We start from the raw sequence: 19,448 nt of genomic DNA, 5'->3' as shown, positions 1-19,448 counted from the left end.
GAATCCAGCTCAGTCAGAAACATGGCCAGGTAGAAGGTTTAAGAAAAAGTGAAGAGGAGTGTTTTGTCAATTAACAGCCACCATCTCTGTGAAGATTTAGTGGCACAGCTGCTAGTCACAAAACATAAACCCTGCCAAGCATTAAATCCCAAGGTGTTCGTTGCTGCCTAAGGCACTTCTAACTCCCAACCTATATCACTTTGCCTTTTATCTGGTGGGGTATGTACCAACAAATACATTTTGTTGGCAAACACACACATGCCCGCATGCACATCCAAACACAAAAACACACACACGCCTCACCCTCGATCCCTCTCTCAGCCTGCAAGATTTTGCTTTTCAACCATGCAAATGTAGACCCTGCATATGCAGTGACGTTTCATGTCAGAGCCATTGATAATCTATCGGCATGCTCTACCTTGCCAAGGCCTGGAATGAAAAGGCCATTTTTGCTAGGTTCAGCAGTAAACTGTGTGTGCAGGATGAGAAACGGGCCACTGCAGGGGAGGCTCAAATGGACAAGACATCCTGGGCAGTTTTTGAGTGTATTGCCACAGACTGTGAGAACAGATTCCCGTGCAGAACCCTGTGACCAATTAAACGCCTCACTGAATGTGGGAGGTATTGGGACTCCCTTGGCTTAATTTCAAGCCTTCATTTGTTTGCTTTTCGTCTTTTACTGAAGAGTTCAATGACCTGCTTTGCATTCATGGCCTCGGGGAAAGTTAACCAACAGCTTTAAAGCATGTTCTTGCTTTAATTAGCTAATTAAAGGCTCCAGTGGAATTAAAATGGACTGCCACTGTTCCCTTTCTATCACCTTCAATGCTCAAAGCCAATGTCAAAGCTAAAGCCTATTGGAGGGAGAGTCCTTCAACTGTTCAACATTGCAATCTCTATTTACATTATGAGAATATCTAGCAGGTCACGTTTTGGCTCAGTGGCAGTCACAACACAGTGCTATCTCTGAGCATATGACCACAATTGGCCCTCACAAGCTTTTAAAGGCTTGACTCGGCACTGAGCCTCTGAAACCATTGGAGTACATAACTAGCCTTGCAATACAGACAATAATGGGAGAGTCATTCTTCTGAAAAGATACTAGATGGGCCACTTTGAAAGGGACTATAGCTCCCTGTTGACAAGAAGTCAATGAATTGAGAATGTGAAATGAAGTGACAATTGGTCCCCCCTTGCAACACTAAAATACAATGGAAACAGTGAAGATCATGTTTCCATACAGTCCAATGACCGCTATTGACATTTTTTTTTAAATACAGAAAAGTATATGTTTGGAAGCTATCAATCAGGCCAGATAATGTTAACGTTTTCAAATAATGAGTGTTAGGGTAGCCTACCAGTCGACAATTTAACTTTCCATGAAAGCAATATACAGTATCTCAGTTTGCGGGTTATAGCCAGGCTAAGGGTTGGCCAATTTCCTTGAATTTTCATAATATACATAGCATGCATGCAATACTGGTTCAGTAAAATAACTTAGTCCATTTGAATGGATTAGAGTGTAAACTATTCCAAGTGTAGGACATGACACATGTGAATGGAGAAGTAGGCTAAAACATGGTCAGCGCCGGATCAAAATAGCCGCACGAAGTCTCCTCCGGTGAATGGAGGAGCTATCCATGGTGCTGTCATTCAAGGTCCTTTGTTTACCTTGTTTGTAATGAGCACGGGACCGTCGTCAGGGCCCAGACATCCATCACTCATCTTGAAACAAAATCAGCCTTATTTGATATACAGCCCACGCGGAAATGCGGCAATGTCGTTGATGTTATTGTGAAACGTGAAGCATATGTATTCAAAAAAGCTAGTAGCCTACCCCTTTGGTAAATTTATCTGCATCGCCCAAAAAAACGAATCAATGAAAATACCAACTGGGCAAAAACTGGTTGCATCAACGTTGTTTCCACGTCATTTCAACAACAACAAAAATACATCTGATGACGTTGAATCAACGTGGAAAACTGATTGGATTTGCAAAAAGTAATCAACATAAGGGAATTTCGTCTTTTTTTCACCCAACCTTTAACCTAAATCCAGTGACATAGTGAAATTTTGTTGAATTCACATTAGTTTACATCTCAACCTAATGTAAATCTAAACTAGACGTTTAAATGACGTATTTTCCCAGTGGCTAACTAACATTTATAGGCTTGCTTGTGTTCTTCGCACTCTCCTCAATTCTTTAAAACCCAATGTCGTGAATAAAATTGACAAATGTAGGTTACAGTTATATTTGAATTGTGAATAATTTACGAAGACAGTGTTATTTGGTTATGCGCTGGTGTCATCTTGGTGCAAACATTCATTGCTGTAACCTACTTGTTCGTGATCTGACTGGCAAGACATTCACACACACACTTACCTTCCAAGGTGAAAGGGCGTTCTGCGGCGATTAGGCTGGATCCCGTGGGAAACATAAGTGGACAGAGGGTTTATCAATCCGTCAGGGCTCGTTCCCTTTCTCTGGTAATTCTCTACAAGCTATCCCATATACATCTAGCCAGAACTCAGAGTCTCCGCCTAATCTGCCCAAAAGTGTTAAAGCCAAACCTCAACAGTCCGATTTCCACCCTCCAAAAAGCAGAGCAAAAAACATCAGTCAATTACACTTTTCTTTTGTGTGCCTGCAATGGGGGTGTTGCAGTTGGCTTCTGCTCAGATTGGATGAATCCAGCGGGAACAGATGCAGCAGCATGCAAGCAACACAAGCTACAGACATACCACAAGAAGAGCATCTTACTTGCGAAGCGAAGGCAGCTGCACTGTGCTTTGTATGTGAAAGTGTCGAATAGAAACCTTTCAGACCTTACCTAGGCTATCAGTCTAGTGTTGGATGAAGGTCCCAAGCAAAATGGAACAGTTTACCCCATGGTCCTAAAGAATGCGGGTTCTTCCAACTCGTTTTCATACATTTTCATGCTGAAATATAGGGTTTTTGAAGAGGATTACATTATCAATGAACCATCAATATCAATGAACCATGGTTAAGTAACCCATCTGCTACATTATATTAGGTAAATCCGATACCTCATTTTATATTTACAAATATGACAATGTAATGTTGTGGTTGTTGAAGGAGGCATTATTGAGTTTCTTGCTTGTCTATCAAATAATCGGATGCTGCCCCCATGTGTATCTGTGCTTGAACAACAAGAGGTGCTACTTTAAATCTTGTTGAACAGAAATTAAATTCAAAGAATGAATCATTTTTTGCATATATTTGCATATAGTCTTTTGATATCTAAAAAACAATATATTTCAGCACCAGACAGCTCCAATGTACAGATACAATTGATTATGAACTAAGCTAAGCAAAAAATAAAAACCTCATGAGTGATTATGAAATTGTGTAAATATCCTGATTTGAAGTGTGACCAATCAGTTTCAAATATAAGTTTGCTTGATTTGGCTGATTTATTCTGATCAAATGCTTTCCTTCAAGATCTACATGCATGCATGAGCTTGTTGTAATGTATTCATGTTTTCCAAATGTTGTTGTGTTAGAGCCTGAATTTAAAATGGATTGATTACATTTAGTTTTTATTTGTCACTGGCCTACACACAATACCCCATAATGTCAAAGTGGAATGATATTGTTATGGCGAGCCTAAATAAAAAATGTCTTAACAAGTCTCAAAAGTTGCATGGACTCACTGTGTGCAATAATAGTGTTTAACATGATTTTTGAATGACTACCTCTTCTCTGTACCCCTGCTTAGCTCCATTCCATTGATTTCTTATCCTCCCCAGTCCTTACCGATGACAAGCATACCCATAACATGATGCAGCCACCACTATGCTTGAAAATATGGAGAGTGGTACTCAGTAATGTGTTGTATTGAATTTGCCCCAAACATAACACTTTGTATTCAGGACAAAAAGGTAATTGCTTGGCCACGTTTTTTGCAGTATTACTTTAGTGCCTTGTTGCAAACAGGGTGCATGTTTTGGAATATTTGTATTCTGTACATACTTCCTTCTTTTCACTTTGTCAATAAGGTAATTACAATGTTTTTGATCCATCCTCAGTTTTCTTCTATCACAGCCATTACACTCTGTAACTGTTTTAAACTCACCATTGGCCTCATGGTGAAATCCCTGAGCAGTTTCCTTCCACTCTGGCAACTGAGTTAGGAAGGACGCCTGTATCTTTGTAGTGACTGGGTGTATTGATACACCATCCAAAGTGTAATTTATACCTTCACCATGCTCAAATGATATATCTACCAACAGATGCCCTTCTTTGTGAGGCACTTGAAAAACTCCCTGGTCTTTATGGTTAAATCTGTTTGAAATTCGCTGCTCGACTGAGGGACCTTACAGATAATTGTATGTGACAGGTAAAATCCTGGAGGAAAATCTGGTTCGGTGTGCTTTCCACCAGACACTGGGAGATGAATTCACCTTTCAGCAGGACAATAACCTAAAACACAAGGCCTAATCTACACTGGAGTTGCTTACCAAGAAGAAAGTGAATGTTCTTGAGTGGCCGAGTTACAATTTTACCTTAAATCTACTTTAAAATCTATGGCAAGACCTGAAAATTGTTGTCTACCAATGATCAACAACCAATTTGACAGAGCTTGAAGAATTTTGAAAATAATAATGGGCAAATGTTGCACAATCCAGGTGTGGAAAGCTCTTAGAGACTTACTCTGAGACTCACAGCTGTAATCGCTGCCAAAGGTGCTTCTACAACGTATTGACACAGGGTGTGAATAATTATGTCAATTCGATATTTCTATATTTCATTTTCAATAAATTAGCAAACTTTCTAAAAACATGTTTTCACTTTGCCATTATGTAGTATTTTGTGTAGATGGGTGAGAAAACAAATATATGTAATACATTTTGAATTCAGGCTGAAACAACAAAATGTGGAATTAGTCAAGGAGTGTGAATACTTTCTGAAGGCACTGTACAGTACATAAACAGATCACAACCTACCTACATGTACTTCTTACCATTGAGCTATGCCCTAACCTAAATCCCCTTTAGAGTATGTCTGGATGACTCTCCATATTCTGACATGACAAAAAGGTCTTAGTGCCACCAGAAATTGATCATCCCTCTTATTAGTACTTCATAACAATTGTTATTGTGGCTAGTGAATTTATTGTAGAGGTCGTGTACACCCATAAAGGGCAGCAAGTACATTTGAACATCTTGACCATGTTTTGTTATAATCTCCACCCGGCACAGCCAGAAGAGGACTGGCCACCCCACATAGCCTGGTTCCTCTCTAGGTTTCTTCCTAGGTTTTGGCCTTTCTAGGGAGTTTTTCCTAGCCACCGTGCTTCTTCACCTGCATTGCTTGCTGTTTGGGGTTTTAGGCTGGGTTTCTGTACAGCACTTTGAGATATCAGCTGATGTACGAAGGGCTATATAAAATAAATTTGATTGATTGATTGAGCAAGTGCTAGGGAAGCTATGTACATCACCATTAACTAATAGAACAAGAGATCAGAAATTCTGGGATGCATCAAGCTGCAGATTATGTGCACTGAAGGCATGTGTGTGTGTCTCAGATGTGTTTATATTTTTGTGAACAATTGTTTTTATTGGGTCACATCAGAGGATGGTTGCCAAGATGTTGCTGACAGACACGGTTGCACTGTTTCGAGCTCCTACCCAACGTTTCTAGTATTATTACCTACAGCCAAAAATAACTTTGGGATATTAGGTCGGTGTTCATTCACCAGAAATTCAACTAGAAATTCGACTTCCCTGGCCTGGATCCTTTGTTTGAACTTCCAGAGGCTGCCCCATTCATCCCGATTGCAAAACCAAAACGTTGACAAAGGAGAAGAGGGAGGAGAAGTGGGGTTCTAGTCATATTCAGGCGGCGAACAAACCATCCACCACTTTCAAGTATATTACTCACTAATGTTCAGTCCCTGAGCAATAAGTAGACGAGGTCAAGGCGAGGATCTCCTTCCAGAGAGAAATAAAGGACTGTAACAAACTCTGTTTTACGGAATCATGGCTCTCTCCGTGAAACTCTCTGTGAAACACCCCTATACCTACAGAGGTAGAGGGGTGTTTGTATTGATTAACAACTCATGGTGTGATTGTGGTAACGTACAGGAAGTCCTTGTTCTCCTGATCTGAAATACCTCACCATCAAATGCTGACCGCGTTACGTGTATATCCCCCCCCAAGCCGACACCGCAATGGCTCTCAAGGAACTACACTGCACTTTGTACAGACTAGAAACAGCATATCCATTTATTGTAGCTGGGGAATTTCATTAAAAAAAAATCTAATGAAACGCTCCTGAAATTCTATCAACACATCTCCTGTGCTACACGCAGAGAGAACACGCTTGAAAAAATACCTTCCAGGACAGACTAAATGGCCCTCCCTCCCCCGGCCTCCCTTTGCAAATCAGCAAAACTGAAAGCGTGAACCACCGCATTTAACCATGGCAAGGTGACTGGGAACATGGACGTGTACAAAAAGACCAGCTATGACCTCCGTAAGGCAATCAAAGAAGCAAAACGACAGTACAGGGACCAAGTGGAGTCACAATTCAACGGCTCAGACATGAGACGCATGTGGCAGGGGCTCCAAACAATCACAGATTATAAAGGGAAAGCCAGCCACGTCTCAGACGTAGACACCTCGCTCCCGGACAGGCTATGAGCCTTAACTAGCCTCTCAAAGCACTTAATGATGACAGAAGTGAGTGCTACACAGTGATAGTCATTTAATGCAGTTATGTTTGCTTTCTTGGGTACATGAACAATGGTGGACATTTTGAAGCAAGTGGGGACAATGGATTGGGATAGGGAGAGATTGAATTTGTTTGTAAACACTCCAGCCAGCTGGTCTGCACATGCTCTGAGGACGCGGCTTGGGATGCCATCTGGGCCGGCAGCCTTGTGAGGTTTAACACACTTAAATGTCTTACTCACGTCAGCCTCGAAGATCAGGAGCACTCATCCTATGTAACTACTGCTATACATACCTTTTCTATTCACATACTATCCATATTATCTGTACACACCATTCACAAACATATAAACTGCATTAGTATTCCAGACTCTAGTCCAGAAGCTAATTTCCTGCAATTCTATTCATTTTGCAATGGGGTTTGTACTGTGTATTTAAATTCTGTATTCTCAACAGCTCATTCTAATTTTTCTACGACTGTACATTGCATTTTAGTTGCAGTTTCTTGCGAAAGTATTCACCACCTTGGCATTTTTCCTATTTTGTTGCCTTACAACCTGGAATTAAAATGGATTTTGGGGGGGGTTGTATCATTTGATTTACACAACATGCCTACCACTTTGAAGATGCTAAATATTTTTTATTGTGGAAACAAACAAGAAATAAGACAAAAAAACTGAAAACTTGAGTGTGCATAACTATTCACCCCCCAAAGTCAATACTTTGTAGAGGCACCTTTTTCAGCAATTACAGGGGTATGTCTCTATAAGCTTGGTACATCTAGCCATTGGGATTTTTGCACATTCTTCAAGGCAAAACTGCTCCAACTCCTTCAAGTTGGATGGGTTCTGCTGGTGTACAGCAATCTTTATGTCATACCACAGATTCTCAATTGTTTTGAGGTCTGGGATTTGACTAGGCCATTCCAAGACATTTACATGTTTCCCCTTAAACCACTCGAGTGTTGCTTTAGCAGTATGCTTCGGGTCATTGTCCTGCTGGAAGGTGAACCTCCATTCCAGTCTCAAATCTCTGGAAGACTGAAACAGGTTTGCCTCAAGAATTTCCCTGTATTTAGTGTCATCCATCAATTTTGACCCGTTTCCCAGTCTCTGCCGATGAAAAACATCCCCCCAGCATGATGCTGTCACCACCATGTTTTGTTGTGGGGATGGTATTCTCAGGGTGATGTGAGGTGTTGGATTTGCACCAGACATGGCATTTTCCTTGATGGCCAGAAAGCTACATTTTAGTTTCATCTGACCAGAGTACCTTCTCCCATATGTTTGGGGAGTCTCCCACATGCCTTATGGCAAACAGAAACGTGTTTGCTTATTTTTTTCTTGAAACATTGGCTTTTTTTCTGGCCACCCTTCCATAAAGCCCAGCTCTGTGAAGTGTATGGCTTAAAGTGGTCCTATGGACAGATACTCCAATCTCCGCTGTGGAGCTTTGAAGCTCCTTCAGGGTTATCTTTGGTCTCTTTGTTGCCTCTCTGATCAATGCCCTCCTTACCTGGTCTGTGAGTTTTGGTGGGCAGCCCTCTCTTGGCAGGTTTATTGTGGTGCCATATTCTTTCTATTTTTTAATAATGGATTTAATGGTGCTCAGTGGGATGCTCAAAGTTTTGGATATTTTTTTATAACCCAACCCTGATCTGTACTCCCCCACAACTTTGTCCCTGACCTGTTTGGCGAGCTCCTTGGTCTTCATGGTGTAGCTTGCTTGGTGGTGCCCCTTGCTTAGTGGTGTTGCAGACTCTGGGTCGCCAGTAGACAATGGACCTGATCGGACAGCTCAGAGCTTCTGCTCTTTTCTGTCCATAAGAAACAATTGGATTGGTGGAAGAGCCAGGAGCAAGGAAGGAGGGTGTGGTCAAGCAAGGCATCCCCCGAGGCTAGATGCCCTAGGGTTTTTATCAGAACGGGCGTAGATTCGTTTCACCTTTTTCTTTTCCCGACATGAGTTTGTGGTGTTTACTTTAAAAAATAAAATAGAAATAAAAAATAAAAGATAGAAAACGTCATAAAAAAATTAGCTCACAACTGTGTAGGGGGAGAGGGGTGGGGGCGCTAAGGAGTGCATTCTACACACTTTCATACACACACAATTGATTGTTTTTTTTGGATTATTATTATTTGTCTTCTCCCCTTTCCTCTCTTCTAGGTCAGTTTCAGCATTATGGACATGGGTGTATCTGTGGTCTATTTGGCCTGTCCCACGGCTTCCTTCAATGATGGGTTGTGAGCGGCTCTGTTGATGAACTTCTGGCCAATGATTGACTGTCTATTGTTGATTGATGTCAGTCCAGATGTGCTGTTAACGTAGTGATTGCTGATGTATCTTGGTAGTTTGCAAGCCATTTTTATTGCTATGAATTCTTCAGGTGCATGGATTCTACAAGGTGTCGGAAACGTTTCACAGACGATGTTGGTCCATGCTAAAGCGATGACATTACGCAGTTGCTGCAGATTGGACGGTGTACGTTCATGTTGCAAACAGCCAAATCCATCTCATCCCAAAAATGCTCTATTGGGTTTGGTCAGCAACAATGTTCAGATAAGCTGATAACCTGGATGGCAGGAAGCTTGGCACCAGTGATGTACTGGGCCGTTCGCACTACCCTCTGTAGCGCCTTACAGTCAGATGCCGAGCAGTTGCCATACCAGGCGGTGATGCAACCTGTCAGGATGCTCTCGAGTGTGCAGCTGTAGACACAACAGGACTGGGATTCGATGGACCAGGCAATGTTTTTTCCACTCCTCAATTGTCCAGTGTTGGTGATCATATGCACACTGGAGCTGCTTATTTTTAGCTGATAGGAGTGGAACCCCGGTGTGTTCTTCTGCTGCAATATCCTATCCGTGACAAGGATCGACAAGCTGTGCTTTCTGAGATGTCGTTCTGCACACCACTGTTGTACTGCGCTGTTAATTGTCTGTTTGTGGCCCACCTGTTAGCTTGCACAATTCTTAACATTCTCTTTCAACCTCTCTCATCAACGAGCTGTTTTCGCCCACAGGACTGCCGCTGCCTGGATGTTTTTTGTTTGTCGCACCATTCTCTATAAACCCTAGACACTGTTATGCATGAAAAGCTCAGGGGGGTGGCCGTTTTGGGGATACTGTATCCGGCGAGCCTGGCACCGACGATCATACCACGCTCAACGTTGCTTAGGGAGATTGTTATGGATGAATAAACAGCAGGATTTTTTTTTTGCCCATTCTAACGTTCAATTAAACAGTAACTGAATGCCTCAATGCCTTTCTGCCTGCTTTATATAGCAAGCCACTGTCACATAACTCATTGTCTGTAGGAGCGATCCCTTTTCGTGAATGGGTTGGTGTACATAATAAACTGTGGGATGAGTGTATTGTTATCTATTTTAAATGACAGGACTTTCACGAATTTTATGATATTATCGTGAAGCTTATTTCAAAACATTAGGGGGGGTGGCAATACACTTTTTTTTAGATGGGTCCGCCATAACACTCACAGAGAAGAAGAATAAAACATTAGGGGTGAGAGGCTATGCGGACAAGCCTGATGCCCAAAACGTATGACTTATGCGCAGCGAGATGGATGCCGCTTTCAAGACAACTTGTAACTCTGAAACTCGCGCAGAGTTTCTCCACTGGGAAAATATCAAAATCGAACACAGCCATAGAATCGGTTTAGTCAGTTGTCTAATGAGCCCTTCCCAGCTAGCTAGTTTATGCTTGTGGCTAGAAACTTCAACCAGAATTTCAAATTAATCTGCCGAAGTTGGGACTTAAAAAAAATAAATGTAGATGTAATGCCGTAGATTTACATTTTCGGCGAAAATCACTAAATGTGCTTTAGCTGTCACATTGGCCTGATATTGGCTACAATATTCTAGATTATTCATTCTCCTTACTGCAGGATAACAAGTGCTCGGCAAGCGGGACACACTGCATGTTGTTGTGTTACTATGGAAAGCCGTTTGGACCATACTATGGACATGTACATTGGATGCAACCCGGATATAGACCGTCCATGAATCGGAGTATGCGAATCTGAATTAGATTACAATGAAAACAACGGTAGGACATCTTGGATGCAGTCTCAAATTCTTTGTTGGAAATGGAAATGGCCGTTTCTGACATGACGTGAACAATGTAATATTCTATGAAAGAAACTGTTCCTCTTTACTCCCGTAGCATTCCACCTAATGTGGGGGAGGCTATACGGACACGCCTCGTGCCCAAGTTCGCAGTTGAAAGTTGATTTGAGACAAATGGATTTGGCTTAGTTGGTTCAGTCAGTTGTTCTGACGAGCACTTCCCAGCTCGCTATTTATGCTGGCTAGCTGACAACAGCAGCATTGCGCTAGTTAAAAATGGTAAAAGAAAGTGATTATTTCAATTGTAGTTATATTTAGAGTAGGATAACAGCCTACTTGCTATAGCATGAACAGCAATTAATGAATCATGTAAACCTAAAACATGACAGACATTGGATGAAAATATATATTTTCGGTTGCAGTGACTTAGACCGCTGCGCAACTCGGGAGGATGGCTATATCAATATTTCCTCCACCAGTTCTTGCATAATTAATTTTACTGACACAAAAAGATCCCACCATGTTGAAAAAACAAATGATCTGTTGGAATTTATACAATTGTACCACAAATAGGATACATGTCATGATTAAAAAAAACAAAACAAGGAATGACTTTACTAGCATACTGGCATAAAAACTGGATGGAATGGAAACGCGATTAGTGACTGTAAACAGAACCGCAGAAGAGTTTTGAAATCTTCCACATCCCATATGAATCAGCTTTCGTTTTGTTAGAGAAAAACATGCTACTTATTGTTTTCTATAAAATGTTTTGCACAATTAATTTACTTAGTTTTGATCACTTTACACTTATTGAGCGATAGACCCCTGTAAATGTAATTTGCCTAACGAAGCGCGAATGACGGAGAAGAACCATATTGTTTCAAGCAAATGCATTTCCAACCACGTTCACGCTCCTCGATTAACTTCGACCTTTTTTAAAAGGGGCGAGAGATGACGCAGGAGGTTAGCAAATCGAATTGATAAAAGGCCGGTGACCGGAACCCTGCACCCTTGTTTGCAAAGCGAAAAACTTGGATTCCGAGTTTCCCCACTTGGGAGGTATCAGAATCAACCAATAGCAAGTTATACGGTCTATACAAAGAATTTACGTTCATTTGACTCGTAGTTACCGAGTTGTCGACATGACGTGAACGTGGTGAAATTCCTACCTGTCACGTGCGCGCCCCGTATCAAACGCTGGCTAAAAACTAGTTCCAGGCTGGGAAACGACATATTACAACAGAGAAGAACATTCCATCGACAGAGGAGCGGGAAAACGGTGAAAAGGGGGAAACCCTGTAACACTGGAGGTAAGAGGTATCCCCTGTTATTATAGTGTTATTAGGCCGCACTATTCCAGCTATCCGTAGCTAGCTACTGAGCGATGCTGGCAAGCTAGCTAGTTGAGGCAGGCTTGCCTTGTCAAAACGGGCCCCTGCTGATAATGAGGCAGTCTGTCGGTAAACTGATGTGTTGGAGTTAATCAGCGACATTGGCAGCCACACCTGTTCACCGTAAATATGAGGATAACGTTAGTGTTTAAAAAGTAGAGCTGACTAACCTCCCAGCTGATGCAATCAGATGTTTCAAGTTCAAAGTTAGCTAACGTTACCAAGCTAACGTTAGTTAGCGTTTTCAAGCTAACTGCAGCAGCAGCCAGCGTTTACCATGTTTGCAATGCGCTTACGACCGTGGTTGGCATTTGCAACTGCTAGTGAACTAGCTAGCTAACTGTTACTCATTCTCTTTTGCAAATTATTCAAACGATGTTCGTAACTAGCTAACGTTATTTAGGTAACTTAGTTGAACTAACAAAATACTTTACTGTCTACATGTTAGTCGATATTATTGTTCAACACGACTAGCTGAGTTGGCTAGTATAACCTGTTAGCTGGCTTTTTAGTGTGGCGTCATTTCGCTAATTATCTTTGCCTTGAAAAAGGGATGTTCAAATAACTCATAGTGAAAATGAAAGTTTCCAGAAATGTATAGTTGTCCTTTCACCAATGGCTTTATCATGTCTATCCTTCCCAAGAAGGGTAAATCTTAAATGCAATTAAGCCTTCATTGGCTGAGTACAGTATTTGCCCATCCAGTATCTCACTCTGATTTGCATAGTCTTAATTGCTGATTCAAAATGACTTTACCTTTGCAAAACTTATGTACAGCTGTTTTTTTATATTTGTAAATATATATGCAGATATCAAAGTATATTGATATTAAGCATTCCTTTATATTTCCCTTACAGCAATCATGGTAGGCGAACGCCGCAACGGGAACCTACTTGTCCAGCTGGGCACGAAGCTGCAGGCCTATCCAGAGGAGTTGATCCGGCAGCGGCGGACTCACGATGGCCAGACAGAGTACTTGATCCGCTGGTGCCTGCTGGCCATAGACGACGGTAGTGGCTCAGGTGGAGGGAGCAATGAGGCAGGAGGAGGTGGGGGAAGCAGTTCAGGGGTGGGCGGCTCAACCTCAGGCGAGAGCAAGACGGAGAACATACTGATGTGGATGTCAACGGAGGATGTCTACGCCAACTGCCCCACTCTACTGGGCAAGCGCAAGGCAGACACCCAGCGGCCCCTCCAGGAGGAGGAGAGGCCCAGTGGAGAGTTCCCTGCTGATGTCACCTTTGACGAGGTGGAGCTCTCAGACATGAAGGACGATGTCAAGAACTTGGTCACGAGGGCCCGCAAACAGATGGCCAAGAAGAGCGACTTTGCCATCAGCATCACACACACCATCCACGTGCTTAGTGCCTACGCCAGCATCGGCTCACTGGTGGGCGTCTTCAAGGAGACCGGTGCCCTGGACCTGCTCATGGAGCTGCTCTGCAACAAAGAGCGACAAACCCGCCGAAGTGCTGGGAAGATGCTCCGGGCTCTGGCCTCTCATGACGCAGGTATGGGGTTTTGATAGTTACATTCTTAGACTGTCCCAGTGTCAGCCATGTCGGAAATGAGAGTAGAGTGACATGCTGTTAGCATGCTGACTGCAGGAATGTCCACCAGAGCTGTTGCCAAATAATTTTATGTACATTTTTCTACCATAAGCTGCCTCAACATAATTTTTGAGTATTTGGCAGTACGTCCAACAGGCCTCACAACCACAGATCATGTGTATGGCGTTGTGTGCTTGAGAGGTTTGCTGATGTCAATGTTGTGAACAGTGCCCCATGCTGGGGGTATGGGCATGCATAAGCTATGGACAACAAACTATTGCATTTTATTGGTAGAAATTTGAATGCACAGATACTGTGATGAGTTCCTGAGGCCCATTGTCATCCCATTCATCAGCCACGATCACCTCATGTTTCAGCATGATAATGCACAGCCCCTTGTTGCAAGGATCTGTACACAATTCCTGGAAGCTGAAAATGTCCCAGTTCTTCCATGGCCTGCATACTCACCAGACATGTCACCCATTGAGCATGTTTGGGATGCTCTAGATTAGAGGTCGACCGATTAATCAAAATGGGCGATTAATTAGGGCCGATTTCAAGTTTTCATAACATTCGGAAATCGGTATTTTTGGGCGCTAATTTAAAAAAAAAGGTATTTATTTTAATTGAATTAAAATGGACTATACACCTTTTTATACACCTTTATTTAATCTTTATGTAACTAGGCAAGTCAGTTAAGAACACATTCTTATTTTCGATGATGGCCTAGGAAAGGTGGGTTAACTGCCTCGTTCAGGGGCTGAAAGACACATTTTCACCTTGTCAGCTCGGTGGATCCAATCTTGCAACCTTACAGTTAACTAGTCCAACGCAATAACGACCTGCCTCTCTCTTGTTGCACTCCACAAGGAGACTGGCTTACTGCATTTGCGTAACAGGCAAGGTAAGTTGCTAGCTAGCATTAAACTTATCTTATAAAAAACAAACAATCAATCACTAGTTAACTACACATGGTTTATGATATTACTAGATATTATCTAGCGTGTCCTGTGTTGCATATAATCTGATTGAGCCATACAAGTATCTGACTGAGCGGTGGTAGGCAGAAGCAGGCGCATAAACGTTCATTCAAACAGCACTTTCGTGCGCTTTGCCAGCAGCTCTTCGTTGTGCGTCAAGCATTGCGCTGTTTATGACTTGAAGCCTATCAACTCCCGAGATGAGGCTGGTGTAACCGAAGTGAAATGGCTAGCTAGTTAGCGCGCGCTAATAGCGTTTCAAACATCACTCGCTCTCAGCCTTCTAGTAGTTGTTCCCCTTGCTCTGCATGGGTAACGCTGCTTCGATGGTGGCTGTTGTGTTGCTGGTTCGAGCCGAGGGAGGAGCAAGGAGAGGGACGGAAGCTATACTGTTACACTGGCAATACTAAAGTGCCTGTAAGAACATCCAATAGTCAAAGGTTAATGAAATACAAATGGTATAGAGGGAAATAGTCCTATAATAACTACAACCTAAAACTTCTTACCTGGGAATATTAAAGACTCATGTTAAAAGGAACCACCAGAGTTCATATGTTCTCATGTTCTGAGCAAGGAACTGAAACGTTAGCTTTCTTACATAGCACACAGTGCAATTTTACTTTCTTCTTCAACACTTTGGTTTTGCATTATTTAAACCAAATTGAACATGTTTCATTATCTACTTGAGGCTAAATTGATTTTATTGATGTATTATATTAAGTTAAAAATAAGTGTTCATTCAGTATTGTTGTAATTGTCATTATTACAAAAAATCATAATCGGTCGACCTCTAATCAATATAGCCTAACCAGAAGAGAACCTGTTCCTGACACCCCCCCAGCCTGCTGCTGCTGGCCTTCTGCCATTTAGTCAAGTTGCCAGTAATAGGCTACACCAGCGGTCAACAACCTCTTCCATTTGGAGTGCCAATTTATTTTACCATTTCTACTGACATGATTAGGATTTTCATATGCACAATTTTATGGAACAGTTAAATTTGTAATAGTCTTCATATCTCAATCAATGTCATGTGGTCAATCAAAATGTTACTATTCGAAAAGTAAATGTGCTAATATGTAAGAATAGCATACGTACAGCCGACAAATACAAATATTGCATTTGGTAGGTAGAAAATATCCTGGTTTTAAAAGTAAATATCCTATAAATCACATTGGCTATGCATGGCCTCTCTGCAAGGAACTTAACATTGTATTAACTTGGTCCAGCCCAAAGCATGTGCTTGCAACATTGTATAAAATATTTTGGGCCCTCAGTTTCCCACAGCTGTAGGCTACTTGCGCAAGGGATAATAAGTAAATTGTGCTTTACCGGAATAAAAGTAAGTTACCAGAGAGACAACTCATTTGGATATACGTGCTGAAGTCAATACGTAAAGCTTATTACTGTCCTTACGAAACTATCAACTTTACCCACACATGAACATTGTGTTTTCACAGGAGGCGCATGTAGCTTGTTGTTTTTGTCGGCCAATCATCAGTGGTACTAGCCTCTGACTCTGTTGTGGCAAGCAAGTTAGGATATCAATGGAAGATTGATTTAAAATGATGCTGTTAAATGAGAAGGATATGTTTCCATGACCAAGAGCCAGCAGGTAGGCTTCTACTTCAACTTTGAATGAAGTTTCTGTGTAGGACGGGGGAAAGGGCAGCCTATGTAGCTTTGATTAGCTAGCTTGACTAGCTTCTCTTCTTGGTTTGATGCAGTAAAAACGAGTGCTATGTAATCAGTGGATGATAAATAACCCAGCAGCTAGAAGTTAGTAACTAGTACAAGTGGGCTTCTTTGCTTCACTCTCTTCCTCCTTGTGCTACTCAGCCACACAGTCACAAACACAGCACGGCTCCTCCCCCGCATGCTGCCAGCTCAGTTTTCCTCTCCCTTAGTTTGTGCGTTTTTAAACGCTTCAGTTAATAACATAGCAAAAACAATGTATTTTCTGCTGCTTCCCTCATTCGATTTGGATCAGCCTGGTCTGGACTTGACAAGGTCTATACAGGGCTGGGTCTGGTTGTCTGTTTGGACCTGGTCTCCATATTTAAAACATACATTTATTCAGGTAGGGTCCAGGGAGGAAAGCTTGTTGAACCTGAGAAGACATCTAATCTGAGAAATGTATTGGATTGTCTTGAACGGGAAAGATTCATATCCTTAATAATAGGTCATTAGGTCTGTGTGATATTAAAAGGTTCAAATATATTATTCTGTAAACATCATTGATCTAAGTAATGGTATTTCTGAATGACTTATAGCTTTATTTTCTGAAGAGGGGCTTGAATTCTGGGTTTAGCAATGCAGTTTTTCCACTGGTTAATCTTACCTTTGCCTGATGGCTTTAGTTTGCGTAGCATTTTCTATTTGACCAACAATGCTTCCGGTTTGATTTTAAGGGTGTGAGTTTTTGGGTAATGGTTAGCCTAACTATGGGCTCTCGTACTTGCCCTTTAGTCATGACATGAATACTCTGTAACTTGGAATTGTGTGCAACTAGTCCGGATGTGAACCCGGACCAGTTAAGCTGTTTGTTATTCATTTGAATATACTCTGAATTGTTGACATTGGCTAAGTCTGTTGCAGTTGACAGCCATGACACTTGGTCAGTGACAATTCACTGATGCAATGACAATCTGTACAATGCAAAACACAAAGATTAGTGGTACTGGTAAAGCCTTGTACCAGGTCCCACCAAGCATTTCTTTACCATGTTTTTTGCCTTCCAACTGACCCTTTTTGGCAATTTTGATGTAGCCTTATTACAGAGAATTCCCCAGTTGTAGAGCTGTTGATGTTTTTCTCATATGCGTCATCAATGAAGGGTAAAAAAGAAGGGCTTTACTCATCTTCCCTTTATAAAGAGGCCACCTTGGCTGATTTAGACTGTTTGTTTTAAGGTTTCTTAGCAACTATGTTTGCTGGAGGAAATGGATAACATTTTCATGTTTGATAAGATAAAGATTTTTTTTAACATGCTTTATGAAACCAGTCAACATTCATTGAATTGGGTTGTTGATTGTTATGGTAGGTTCATTTTTCTTTTATTAAGCCACTCACAATTGTTCTTTTAATGAATAAAGACACTGTCTGCTCTACTGTCTTGAATGGAATAACACAGCTATAGTGTTGTATTGCGCCTCTGTTTCTGTACTTTTTGAAATCCCACTCCTTGGGCCATGACGGTCCAACCTTGTGGACTCTTAAATGTGACTCCCCTATCAGGAATGGCTGAGACCTTTTGACATGGCGCTAAGTAGAGGTCGACCGATAATGATTTTTCAACGCCAATAGGACCGATGTCGATTTTAATATTATAACTTTTTATATATACATATATAATTTGTAATAATGACAATTACAACAATACTGAATGAACACTTATTTTTTATTTTTTGTGTGTGTGAATTTGACCCCTTTTTCTCCCCAATTTAGTGGTATCCAAATTGTTTTTTAGTAGCTACTATCTTGTCTCATCGCTACAACTCCCGTACGGGCTCAGGAGAGACGAAGGTCGAAAGCGATGCGTCCTCCGAAACACAACCCAACCAGCCGCACTGCTTCTTAACACAGCGCGCATCCAACCCGGAAGCCAGCCGCACCAATGTGTTATAGGAAACACAGTGCACTTGGCAACCTTTGGTTAGCGCGCACTGCGCCCGGCCCGCCACAGGAGTCGCTGGTGCGCGATGAGACAAGGACATCCCTACCGGCCAAGCCCTCTCTAACCCGGACGACGCTAGGCCAATTGTGCATTGCCCCACCGACCAGTGCTGTTTGAATGAATGCATACGAGCCTGCCTACCACAGCTCAGTCAGACTCCTCTATCAAATCATAGACTTAATTATAATAAAATAACACACAGAAATATGTGCCTTTAGGTCATTAATATGGTCAAACCCAGAAACTATAATTTCCAAAACAAAACGTTCATTCTATCAGTGAAATACAGAACCGTTCCCTATTTTATCGAACGGGTGGCAACCCTAAGTCTAAATATTGCTGTTACATTGCAGAACCTTCAATGTTATGTCATAGTTATGTAAAATTCTGGCGAATTAATTACGGTCTTTGTTAGGAAGAAATGGTCTTCACACAGTTCGCAAAGAGCCAGGAGGCCCAACCTGCTGCATATACCCTGACTCTGCCTGTACTGAACGCAAGAGAATTGACTTTCCCTAGTTAATATTGTCTGCTAACATGAGTTTCTTAACTAAATATGCAGGTTTAAAGGTTTAAAAATATATATACTTGTGTGTTGATTTTAAGAAAGTCATTGATGTTTATGGTTGGGTACACTGGTGCAATGATTGTGCTTTTTTTGCGAATGCGCTTTTGTTAACCTCTTACAGTTACCCTCCTACTTTTTTCAATTTCTGCCTGAAGACACCCAAATCTAACTGCCTGTAGCTCAGGCTCAAAACCAAGGATATGCATATTCTTGGTACCATTTGAAAGAAAACACTCTGAAGTTTGTGTAAATGTGAATTGAATGTAGGATAATATAACACTAGATCTGGTTTAGATAATACAATGAAAAAACTATAAGTTTTTTCATTTTTATTGTTGTATCATCTTTTAAAATGAGCAAGACAAAACAAACATTAAGATAGGATGATGGGGACAATTTCAGTGAAAAACAAGATGGCAACAATACTTGTGCAAAGTTTCAGAATGATAACTCCCAAAATGAGTGTGCTATACATGACATTTATCATGAAGTCATCCAGGTGT

General features: G+C 41.5%; 2 protein-coding genes across 9 annotated transcripts in view; one reads left to right on the top strand and one right to left on the bottom strand.

Annotated features, from left to right (window-relative positions):
* The window catches only part of LOC110502368 (synapse differentiation-inducing gene protein 1), a 34,241-nt gene extending 31,361 nt beyond the window's left edge, over positions 1 to 2,880 (bottom strand). The window contains exon 1 of one of the 3 annotated variants that reach the window (XR_002470322.2): positions 2,384 to 2,880. The gene's annotated coding sequence lies outside the window, so the exon portion shown is untranslated. Of the gene's footprint in view, positions 1 to 1,671; positions 1,834 to 2,383 lie in introns of those variants that run through there. The other 2 variants (XM_021580336.2, XM_021580335.2) reach the window with 2 other exon arrangements.
* A 9,052-nt stretch (positions 2,881 to 11,932) lies between these two features.
* Positions 11,933 to 19,448, top strand: part of LOC110502367 (cullin-9) — a 39,203-nt gene continuing 31,687 nt past the window's right edge. For 4 of the 6 annotated variants that reach the window (XM_036959674.1, XM_036959673.1, XM_021580334.2 and 1 more), the window contains exons 1-2: positions 11,933 to 12,093; positions 13,032 to 13,685. In XM_036959674.1, coding sequence (XP_036815569.1) covers positions 13,037 to 13,685 — 649 coding nt within the window. In that variant the 5' untranslated portion in view covers positions 11,933 to 12,093; positions 13,032 to 13,036. Of the gene's footprint in view, positions 12,094 to 12,277; positions 12,298 to 12,556; positions 12,578 to 13,031; positions 13,686 to 19,448 lie in introns of those variants that run through there. The other 2 variants (XM_036959672.1, XM_036959670.1) reach the window with 2 other exon arrangements.

Source organism: Oncorhynchus mykiss, chromosome 23, assembly GCF_013265735.2.
Source record: "Oncorhynchus mykiss isolate Arlee chromosome 23, USDA_OmykA_1.1, whole genome shotgun sequence".
Lineage (NCBI taxonomy): Eukaryota > Metazoa > Chordata > Actinopteri > Salmoniformes > Salmonidae > Oncorhynchus > Oncorhynchus mykiss.
Note: the sequence above shows the minus strand (reverse complement) of the source record. Positions and strands in the feature narration are given on the sequence as shown.